This window comes from Felis catus, chromosome A1 (assembly GCF_018350175.1).
Source record: "Felis catus isolate Fca126 chromosome A1, F.catus_Fca126_mat1.0, whole genome shotgun sequence".
NCBI classification, from domain to species: domain Eukaryota; kingdom Metazoa; phylum Chordata; class Mammalia; order Carnivora; family Felidae; genus Felis; species Felis catus.
This window is the reverse complement of record NC_058368.1, coordinates 123,527,681-123,539,500: the sequence shown is the minus strand read 5'-3', so window position 1 is coordinate 123,539,500 and position 11,820 is coordinate 123,527,681. Positions and strand designations below refer to the sequence as shown.

At 35.4% G+C, this 11,820-nt stretch overlaps 1 protein-coding gene across 2 annotated transcripts in view; it reads left to right on the top strand.

Moving 5' to 3' along the window:
- Positions 1-11,820, top strand: part of DHX29 (DExH-box helicase 29) — a 46,621-nt gene that overhangs the window by 33,468 nt on the left and 1,333 nt on the right. The window contains exons 15-26 of one of the 2 annotated variants that reach the window (XM_006927733.5): positions 758-902; positions 1,039-1,156; positions 1,766-1,850; positions 3,333-3,421; positions 4,291-4,419; positions 4,507-4,582; positions 5,227-5,388; positions 6,738-6,874; positions 7,277-7,370; positions 8,990-9,292; positions 10,210-10,341; positions 11,217-11,313. In XM_006927733.5, the coding sequence (XP_006927795.2) occupies positions 758-902; positions 1,039-1,156; positions 1,766-1,850; positions 3,333-3,421; positions 4,291-4,419; positions 4,507-4,582; positions 5,227-5,388; positions 6,738-6,874; positions 7,277-7,370; positions 8,990-9,292; positions 10,210-10,341; positions 11,217-11,313 (1,567 nt within the window). Of the gene's footprint in view, positions 1-757; positions 903-1,038; positions 1,157-1,765; positions 1,851-3,332; positions 3,422-4,290; positions 4,420-4,506; positions 4,583-5,226; positions 5,452-6,737; positions 6,875-7,276; positions 7,371-8,989; positions 9,293-10,209; positions 10,342-11,216; positions 11,314-11,820 lie in introns of both variants that reach the window. The other variant, XM_003980963.6, reaches the window with a different exon arrangement.

Sequence of the window (11,820 nt, the reverse complement as noted above, 5' to 3'; positions counted from 1 at the left end):
CAGGTATAAACTACTTGTTAAAGTTATGACCTCTCTTCAACGTTTATTTATTTTTGGGACAGAGAGAGACAGAGCACGAATGGGGGAGGGTCAGAGAGAGGGAGACACAGAATCAGAAGCAGGCTCCAGGCTCCGAGCCATCAGCCCAGAGCCTGACGCGGGGCTTGAACTCACAGACCGCGAGATCGTGACCTGGCTGAAGTCGGACGCTTAACCGACTGCACCACCCAGGCGCCCCAAAAGTTATGACCTCTCTTGACCTGCTTCTTAGTTGCCACAGAACAGTGCATACACTGTTCTGTTTTTCTTCCGTTCTTCTTTAATTTAGTATGTACATGAAAAGATAAAAAGTTTTGCTGTACTTAAGAATGTTGAATGAAATTAAACGTGAAATTTAAAAAAAATTAAGTTTACATTGAGAGAGAGAAAGAGAAACATTGTGAGTGGGGGAGGGGCAGAGAGAGACAGAATCTCAAGCAGGCTATGCACTGTCAGCACAGAGCCCGACTTGGAGCTTGATCTCACAAACCACGAGATGATGACCTGAGCCGAAACGAAGTCAGACACTTAATCGACTGTGCCACCCAGGCACCCCATGAGATGTGAAAATTTTTAATACTTCTTAATACTTACTAAAAATTGTACCCTTGCTGTATTTTAACAAAATAATGATAAGAAGGGCAGATTTGCATCCTTCTTTGTCTTATAAAAATATTTAATATTTTTGTTCACCATTTTCTGATTGTGTTTCTTTTAGGAATATATACCAGTTCAGACTGGGTCAAGTGCTGATTTGAATCCATTTTACCAAAAGTATAGTAGCCGCACTCAGCATGCTATTCTCTACATGAATCCTCATAAAATCAACCTTGATCTCATTTTGGAACTTCTTATATATTTAGGTATGTATCTTTTACTAATCTGACTCTATTCGTTTTGATAAAACTTTTCTAACTGGAAACATTTTATTAACATGTTATATGCTATTCCTTACCTTTTTTCTTATGTTGAATATTGTTATCTTTTTAAAAATTTCAGACAGAAGTCCCCAATTCAGAAATGTTGAAGGAGCAGTGTTGATCTTTTTACCAGGCCTCGCTCATATTCAACAGCTGTATGATCTCCTGTCAACTGACAGAAGGTTTTTTTCTGAACGGTAACCACAGATCTTCATTATATTCCAAGTAGTTTTAAAATTAAAAAATGTTTTGTATATTAAAACTCTTAGAATTCTCAGTCTTTTTACCTTTAATTAAAATTGTCTAAAGTGAAGTAAGGTTTTTAACATTTCTATTATAGCATTAAATGTACTAAAAATTTTACGTATGCTTTCTGCTTTTGTTCTGTATCTTTAATTCATTAAACAGAGGGAATCCTGTGGTTCAGAATAAGATAGTGACTCACCTCCCCAACCCACTGGATAGTGCAAAACCCCTACAGAGTGCAACTTATCATTCAGATATAGGTATTCAGCTGTTTACTGTATCTGTTTTGATACAGTTTATTACTGCTATCATGGTTATCACTGCAGTATCCAAGCATATTTTGAAAATTCTTTAAACCTTATATTCCATATAAATTCATATTATTTTCTCTTTGATGAATGTATGTGGTTTCATTGTACCATTCTCAGAACTTAGGTGTTTAAATTTTTTCGTAATAAAAAATTTTTTAAATTGCTTTCTATTTGCAAATAAATTTTGTTATTCTTTGCAGTGTCTTCTAAAGAGAAACTCTTGCTAAGAACTATGATTTTAACTTTCAGATATAAAGTGATAGCTCTGCATTCTATTCTTTCAACTCAAGACCAAGCTGCAGCATTCACACTTCCTCCTCCTGGAGTCAGGAAGGTAAAATTCAGTACAGCAAATTTATGTGTGATCTGTTGAATATTTCATGAAAATGTAATTAAGTGTCTCACAGTTCATGGCAGACTCCAGATGCTCACTAGCTTAACATAATGAGAAAGTGAACCCAATACTTAAGTATTTGAAAATTTATAGTATACATTATTAAAGGGACAAGACTTTTAGGGGAATGACAGTTGAAAAACATGGCATCACTTTCGCTTGTGGGAAGAAAAATCACTACTTTTCCCATCCTTTTCATGAAAGATGTTGGATGTCAGGAGCTATTTGAATCCTGTACAGATTCATTGTTGTTCTACATGTATTCATCCTGGATTATGTTTTTAATGCATAGACCATTAGGTTAGGAAATAGTCTCAGTATTTTCATTGTCTCCTCTGTTGAGGATTCTGAATGAAGAGATACTTGGTAGACAGTTTCTCAGATTTAGAAGGGGATAAAGGGTACCATATAAGAACTGTAGGGAATACTAGAGCTCCCAGAAAGCCTGGACTGCAGTGCAGGAGCCTGGGTTCTGAGGCTGTTCTGATCTGTAACATTTTAGCTTCCCTCAAAGATTTGGTTTAAAGAAAAGAGTTCAACCTCTTTAAAAAAAAAAAAAAATAGATGCTACTGAGGTAGAATGAGTACCTAGGTCCCATCTAAGTCTGAGAACCCAGTATTATTTCCTAGGTCAAATGAATAAGAGAAACAAGCATTCACTATCAAAATACAGAGTTGATATAGAGCAATATACATTGAATATTTGATGCGGAATTCCCAAAATGTTTTCTCCAAGAATACAGAAGGGAAAATGCAAAAAGTGCACCATTTAGTCATCACCATTAACAATTTTAGAACGAGAGGGGCAACTGGGTGGCTCATTTGGTTAAGTGTCCTACTCTTGGTTTTCTGCTCAGGTCATGATCTCGCCATTTGTGAGTTCAAGCCCTGTGTCGGCTCCACCTGACAGTGCAGGAACTGCTTAGGATTCTCTCTCTCCCTCTTTTTCTGCTCCTTCCCTGCTTGCTCAATCTCTCAAAAATAAATAAATAATAAAAAGAATTTTAAAACTAGAATTGGATCTAACATGGGATGTGGTCACAGGGATAATAAGCCAAGGCAGCAACCCACTTCTCACTGATGTACTATTTTTTCTCCAATAATTTGGAGTGATTGTGCATAGCTGTCTCTATTCTCTGACCCAATTTCCCAGCTACTTAACATCATTTTTAAGATGACTGACTAGAATTAGGGGAATGGTATTTTTGTTGGAATAAAAATCTGTAACTTTAACTGGCAAGCTGAAGTGATGAAACTAATTACAACAAGTTAAAATTACACAGTAACAGCAAGTAGGTGATGGATTTTTATAACTAATGTTGAGATTCGCTTTTTAAAATGCATCACCTCAAACTAAAGTTTAAATAATGGCACATTGCTGGAAGTTGTTAACTAATGTTTTGGCTTTTTCTTTATTTTCAGATTGTTTTAGCAACAAATATTGCAGAGACAGGTATCACTATTCCAGATGTTGTATTTGTAATTGACACTGGAAGAACAAAAGAAAATAAGTAAGTTTGAAAAGGGTTTGGGGCTCTCGAATTCTTAGGAGAAATCTCAGAATCCTATAGGGAAAATCCCAATGTCCTAATTCTACCCAAAGCCTCAGAGAAACTATGGGAAACTTTCCAGTACCCAAGAGTATCATGCCATGTGCGTTCCTATAAGTAATGCCAGTGTTCTGCTTCTTGCAGAAAACTGCTCTCCAAGAAAATTTTCAGAACATAATTTTTTGTAAATTTGTTTGCAAAATAGCTTTAGAGAAACAATAATTATTTGTGAGGTTTTAACAGTGTGAGTTTTGGAATCAAAGTTGGATTTAAATCTCAGATCTGTAATCTTTACCAAGTAATAATACCATTAAATATAATCGTCAGTTCCCTCATTTGTAAATGGGGAGCATGAATATTTTTCATAATTGAACGTACCTGTTATAATAACTGGCACTTAACAGATAACCTTACCTGAATCTTCAGATTCAGATTACTGCTTTTTAAACATTTTAATGTTTATATTGCAAAAACAGAGAAGACCACCTTAGTAGTCTATTGTAATCCATATATACACTGTCCCTGTATTAGGAAAATTCAGCAATATTTGGCAGTGCATATGACTACCTAGAGGCAGTGGTCAGATTAATTTGGAAAAGGGCAAGTTAAACAAGTTTTTTCCTTGTGCCAGAGTTTTTGATAGTATGAGATTTAGTTTGCAGTGTTTGCTAAATTATTTAAATATGAAACATGATTTGGAAAATATTGGTCCACAATTATGATAGACTATTTTAAGCTGTCTTCAGTGTAATTTTAAGAGTCACGTATTTCCAGCTTTTTCAGATTTTAAGTCCTTGATCTAAATATTCTCTCCTAAAACTTTCCTTTAGGTACCATGAAAGCAGTCAGATGAGTTCTTTGGTTGAGACATTTGTCAGTAAAGCAAGTGCTCTGCAGCGCCAGGGCAGAGCTGGGAGGGTCAGAGATGGCTTCTGCTTCCGAATGTACACAAGAGAAAGGTACAACATAGCACTGGAAATTGAAAAACAAACGATTATAGTGTGGCATTTCTGATAATATGTAAAGTGTTTAATATTATTTTTCAGATTTGAAGGTTTTATGGACTATTCTGTCCCTGAAATTTTGCGTGTGCCTCTGGAGGAGTTATGTCTTCATATTATGGTAATTCTAAAGGAACTCAGGTGTTACTAACGTTTTCATTCTTTGCCCCTTTCTAAAAAAAAAAAAAAAAAAAAAGATGTAAACTTCCCCTCTCCTAGATTTCCAAGTATCTTATTTACTTTTTAGTAAATACCCCTCCCCATTTTCTTTATAAGTAAACAAACCCACTGTGCTTTAATTCTACCAGAGACACTCATATTTTGTAGACTAAAATACAGTCTCAGTACCTAGACCATTAGTTGTCAGCTGGGGGCAGTATTGCTCACCAGGGGATAAGTGGCAATGTTTTCTGACATTTTTGGTTGGCAGAACTGGGAGGAGAGGGAGGCCATGCTATATGGGCATCTAGTAGGTAGAAACCAGGGAACTGCTAAACATTCTATAGTGCACAGCACAGTCATTTAAAGAATTATATGGCCCCAAATAACAACAGTGTGGAGACTGAGAAACCCTGATGTCTTGTTCTCATGCCAGCCCTTAACACATACACAGTTTCTCACACACTTGGGATTATAACAGGATAGCCTTCCTCAGACATTTATCCTCTTTGCTCAAAATTTTACCTAAAGTTAGTTCCAATGTGACCATCTCTTTGGTCAGTTCTTTCTAACAACATACTGACTGATCGCTTTTTTAATTTGCAGAAATGCAGTCTTGGTTCTCCTGAAGATTTCCTTGCCAAAGCTTTAGATCCTCCTCAGCTTCAAGTGATCAGCAATGCAATGAATTTACTCCGAAAGATTGGAGCATGTGAACTAAATGAGCCTACACTGACTCCGTTGGGCCAGCACCTTGCAGCCCTGCCTGTGAATGTCAAGATTGGCAAGATGCTTATTTTTGGTGCCATATTTGGCTGCCTTGACCCAGTGGTAAAACAAATGATGATCTTGCTACTTCACTTTAACTATCATTTTGGCTGGGGAATTACTAAGTTTGGAAGCAATTTTTAACTTTGATTTTTTTTTTTTAAATTAATAGAATGTCAGTACTAGCATTAAAACCAGGAGGTCTGAATGCTTGATGAGAATTTTTGAATATTTATTTTTAAGATCATAGATATTAACCCATGTACTTAAGTATGCTGGAGGTACTATTTTGTAAATGGGTTTGGCTTTTGCTACCAAAAATCGCACTTGAAATATTTGAGTACATAGTAGATGATTCTTTTTAAAAAAAATTTTTTTTTCAACGTTTATTTATTTTTGGGACAGAGAGAGACAGAGCATGAACGGGGGAGGGTCAGAGAGAGAGGGAGACACAGAATCGGAAACAGGCTCCAGGCTCCAAGCCATCAGCCCAGAGCCTGACGCGGGGCTCGAACTCCCAGACCGCGAGATCGTGACCTGGCTGAAGTCGGACGCTTAACCGACTGTGCCACCCAGGCGCCCCCATAGTAGATGATTCTTAAGGAGCTTTGAATCCCACAGATTTTTTTAAGTAGAATCAAAAACTTTCTCCTTCTCTGTTTCTGGATTATCTCTCTGAGCCAGCAATTACCAGCAGTTCAGTTTTACCTAATTATCTCAGAATTAACCAACTTTGTGCCTCTTTCTGAATCTCTGAGCTCATATGCCTGCTATTCCATTTCAACCCTACAGTTTCATCAGGCTGTGGCCTTTTCTGGGACTACAAATCAATGCTGTTTAAAAACAGAATGAAGACAGTGTAATGTACTCTAGTCTGTTTCTCTACTATTAGGAATACTCACCAGAATTGTGTTGAGTCCAAAAAATAACCTCTGTCATAATTAATTTGAAAAGCTGCAACAGTAAGAAATGGGTCATCATACACTCCAAATTATTTTTGAAGTATTGAAAAAGCCTTGCAGGCATAGAAATATAGTAGGCCAAAAGTCCAGATATAACTGTGTGACAGACTATGAATCACTATACACACATACAGGTTTTTATCTCCGATTCTGGTGATGTGACCTCTTTATAAATATGGTATAAAAGTGATATATTTTTTAAATTACATAAAATGAAGTCTAAAGTAATGAATTAAAATTGAATGGTAGCTACTGTAGAACACCATAAGGGTACTAAAGAAACTTGCAACTTGAAAGTGGGATTATTTTATGATTTGCTTACTTTTACAAATCAGTCTTTCGTGTATACCTCCTTAATGATAAATTTTTTTGGTTATTTATGGATAGGCAACACTAGCTGCGGTGATGACAGAGAAGTCTCCTTTTACTACACCAATTGGTCGAAAAGATGAGGCAGATCTTGCAAAATCAGCTTTGGCTATGGCTGATTCAGACCACCTGACGATCTACAATGCATACCTAGGGTAAAGAAATAATCTGGGTGTTGTCAGTAAATCGATGACCTGAGGCTATTTACTTTAAAAAATTTATCTTTGACTTTCATTAAAAAGATACATCTAAGATTTACACTTATTTTTAGTTACTTCATCTGTCAAGGTATATTTTTATAATCCTTCCTAAATAAGAACAATGTACTTTGTATTGTATCTGTATTACCTCATATTTGAAGTTAATAATTTACTATTATACATAAAAAATAACAGTATTGCCAAATTCTTATATTCAATTAGTAGCTCCTACAACAATCAAGACCCCTCCTCTTTTTAAATGATTTTACTTTAATTAAAGCTTACTTTGGTTAGTACCTCTGAAAGAGACAGTTTGAAAAGAAAACATGTTGAACTTTGGTCATTTTATTTATCTAGATGGAAGAAGTCCCGGCAAGAAGGAGGCTATCGTTCTGAAATTGCGTATTGCCGGAGGAATTTTCTTAATAGAACATCACTGTTAACCCTAGAAGTAAGTTGTAATACAGCTTTGTGATTCAGGGTTTTTTGGTTGACAGATAGGCTTATTTCAGGAAAATGCCTACAATAGTGCTTGACATATAGTATGGATTTAATTCACTGCATTAATCTATAATTTTTTGTTTCGTTTCTTCCAACAGGTAACTTTTATGTATTACACAGTGATTTAAAATAGTGTTTGACAATTATAATGTAATAATCATAAAATGCTCCAAGGCTTGGAATCTTTTTTCCTAAGAGCCCTGATTCCTTCTCATGAGATTCTCGTTTATTTTCCTAAATATTAGCCAGCTACTTAGTTGCAGTGTAGGTTGATAGTTACAGAAAGGCATCATACCCTGTGATTGACTGTGACCAGGTGTATAAAGCTGCTCTTGGGATGGGAAACCTGACAGCTGTGCCCATCACTCAGGCTTTGACTATTGTTGAGGACCAGAATTATTTCTTGGAAGACAGAGTATAGACATGTAGTTAAAATATAAAGACAAGTGACTGCAAAAAGCAGGGCTCCTCCTCAAACACTTAATTTTCATGGTGCTTAGGAAATGATGTTCATTATACCATTTAAGCGACTACAGGTTTTACTACAGACACACTATAAAAGAATTCAGAAAATAATGTATCTCACAGAATTCCTCTATTCTCATATTTTAAAGGGTTGAATATTTTATTCTCCTATAACTTAACCCATTATTTTCTGTGCTTCAAAATAATGGCTGGAATAAGAGCAGGGACATCTCTGAGTGGAATGAATTTTGTCCTTCACAAAAGGATAAAGGGATAAACTGAAGAACAGCTGCCTCTGGGCTCACTGGGATTCAAGATGTGGAGAGCTAACACTCCTATGTCTCCACTCCACTTCCTTCCAACCTCCCAAGTTGCCTCTCAGCTCCTTCCTTCTGTGAGCCTTTTCTTCACCTTCCCTGGGCTGCATGGTTTTCCATCTCTTCACCTACCCTATGGTGTTAAGGCAGCTGTTTGTCTTTTTCTCACCTGGAATCAAAGTCTCTTAAGCCCCAAATCAGAAACCCAAAGGAAATCCTAAATGTAAATGTCACCTTTTAATTGCTCATAGCCAGTTTACTTTGACAAATGCTTATCCTTCCTATAGGATTTAAGCTAATGGGCACTTGGTTACTAAACCTAGATAAAGGTTAAATGAAATTGCCATTGTTAGAATTAAGGTGAGACTGCCAGAGGCAAATGAACAAAGTATTTGCAATCCAGGATCAAGATTCCTCTCCAATTCTTCTTCATTATTTGTTCTGTGTGATCATCCTCATTGAGTAAAATTGTGCAGAGTTACCACTAAAGTAAATATATTGAACGCAAATGTGCTCAGACACATTTTTATTGCTCTCCTATTTTAGACATTATGTTTTATGACATCTAAAGTCTGGGAGTAGTGGAAATACATAACTCTTCAACCTTGATTTACCAGTACAATTTTTTTTTCCTCCCTCATTTGATTTGGGCTGTAGGGAACTAAATAATAATTCGGTATCCTATCAATTTTGATAGGAAACAGCAATATATATTAAAGGAGTATTTGTCACTTTTTCTTTTTTACTCAATTCTGATCTTATCTTTTTTCAACATAAACCAATCTAGGATGTAAAGCAGGAGTTAATAAAGTTGGTTAAGGCAGCAGGATTTTCATCATCCACAGCATCTAATGACTGGGAAGGAAACAGAGCCTCACACACACTGTCCTTCCAAGAAATTGCCCTTCTTAAAGCTGTATTGGCTGCTGGACTATATGACAACGTGGGAAAGATCATCTATACAAAATCAGTTGATGTTACAGAAAAATTGGCTTGTATTGTGGAGACAGCCCAAGGCAAAGCTCAAGTACATCCCTCCTCAGTAAATCGAGATTTGCAAACTTATGGATGGCTCTTATACCAAGAGAAGGTAAAATGCTCATTCTTAATGCCACGATTCAGGGTATTCTAGAAGTCAGTCATAACAAGTTAGGATGCCCCAACAAGTTATTTTTTTTTGGTTATCAAACTGAGTTTATACATATTGATTTCAAATATGTACAAAAATATAGTTTTTCATCAAAAAAGCCCTATTTCTTTCACTTAATGAAAGAAAAATATTAAAACTTCTACTCTGACCATTATCTTTCTTACTTGAAATAAGACAATTATAGCAAATAGATATTGTTTAATAATGTATCCATTCCCTAAGATTTCACCAAAAGGTGCTCTCTCAAAAGGGAACAAAGACCTGTTTTATGTGCATTCCAAATAACCATATGGGATAATATAGAACAATATATGCTATAGCAACAGTTTGAGTCACAATGTAACCCAAGATAAGTTAGCAGCAAATATTTATAGATTACAGTTAAAACAGTCTTGTAAGTCATAGCTTGCTAAAATAACAAGGATTCATAATTTCAAGGAGTGGCTCCCAAAACTTACATGTAGAGCATGAGAAATTACTAAAGGCCATAGCTAAACACTGGTCTAGAAACTAGACACTTTAAAACAATATTATTTTTGAGCTCATTATTTTGAGCTCATTAACAGCATTGGCATTATAAAATTGTTCATAGTTTCATTTATGTTCAAGAAATATAATTCACCCTTACAATTCATGTTTTAAAATGCCTTTCGATAGTATAAATGCACCAATGGTGAATGTGATTATTATAAAATTGGCAAGTTATGCACACAACAGAATGTAAAGGTAGCTTTACGAAATTTATGATATAAATTTTATAATAGTAAATTATAGAAAAATGCTTACATGGAACATAAATGAACTTCTTACATTTTTAGGCTGTGAAGTTTTTTTTTTTCCTCTTTATTCCTGTGCAGGTAAGGTATACCCGAGTATATTTGAGGGAAACTACCCTAATAACCCCTTTTCCAGTTTTACTTTTTGGTGGTGATATAGAAGTTCAACACCGGGAACGTCTTCTTTCTGTTGATGGCTGGATCTATTTTCAGGTACATGCTACAACTGATCTCATAACATTAAAATTTTCTTGTAGTACTTGCAGTACTACTGAGGTGGATTTTTTAAATTTTATTGGAGTTTGCATAATTTCTGCCTACAAATTTGACTTAGAGTGGAAGACCTTATTTTATCTTGCCTACATTTAAATCAGTTACAATACGTTCAATCTGTTAAATATGAAAATCAACTCTATTGCTATTACAGATGGCATTTACTACCAGTAAAAATAATTTGCCATGTGCTGTGTACTTCAGTAGTTGACATGGATTATCCCAAACTTAATACCCTAATAACCTTGTTCATTAACTTCAGTAGTTTCCTTTCTATACATGAGGCACTTAAGTTCAGTGAGAAGTTTATATAACTTTTCTTAGATTAAATGGATTGTTATTGGCAGAGCAAGTATTAGACCTAGAATTATTTGAACCTCAAACTTAAGTTCTAAAAAGACAAAGACAAATTCATAGCTTTTAATGAATATTGTCAAGTATTCCTCTGGAAAAACTAGACTAATTTCTTCATAACCCCATCAACATTGAACAACTTAAACAAATCTAATACATTCTGCTACTGTATGCCATCATGATTTAAGACTGGAGAGTAAATTTTAAATACAACTTTAAAAATGTATGCAGTTCCCTCCAAGAGGACAGGGTGGTAGAGGTCATCTGTAATTGGATTGTGCTAATGGCCGCCTAACTCTTTAAGTATATTAGAAATCATTAAATTGTACACTTAACCATTCAGTATATTAAAGTCATGATGTGCTAAAGCAGATCATAAGGTATACAGCCTTACCTTCATTTACTGAAACACGTTCACACTCCAGGGGATTAACTTTGTCCAATCTGTCTTCTCGCAACAGGCCCCTGTAAAAATAGCTGTCATTTTCAAGCAGCTTAGAGTTCTTATTGATTCCGTTTTAAGAAAAAAGCTTGAAAATCCTAAGATGTCCCTTGAAAGTAAGTATTTGATTATAATGTAAGTAGAAAACCATATACTGTTAAATATTGCAGTACATTAGAGCACACTGAAGTCTTCAAGTCCATGTGATTAAAAGCTGTTTTAGTAAAATTTATTTTATGGTGAATTCTATCAGACTCATCGACAGTGCTTCATTATTCACAACCTAATTATCCTCTTAAGATTGTTAGTTTACTCCTTCCTCTTTTAAGCTTCACTTCTGAACTGCTGGCCATTTCACAGAAAAAAGGATAGTAAAACTGAGCATTGTAAACTTGGATTATAAGGGACTTTCTGTGAGGTTTCCAGCATGTTTTTCTCCACCATTCTCACAAATGCTGAGCTAGTGTATATTTAAAAAGTACAACATCCTTCCAGCAGAAATCTGCAATAGACGTGGAAAGTTAGATCACATTTTGATATGTTAAGAGATGTGGGCTCTTTTCTTAGGGATCTTAAAAATACTGTTTCTTTCTAGACCTGTCATTGTTTACCTTGCAGCAAGT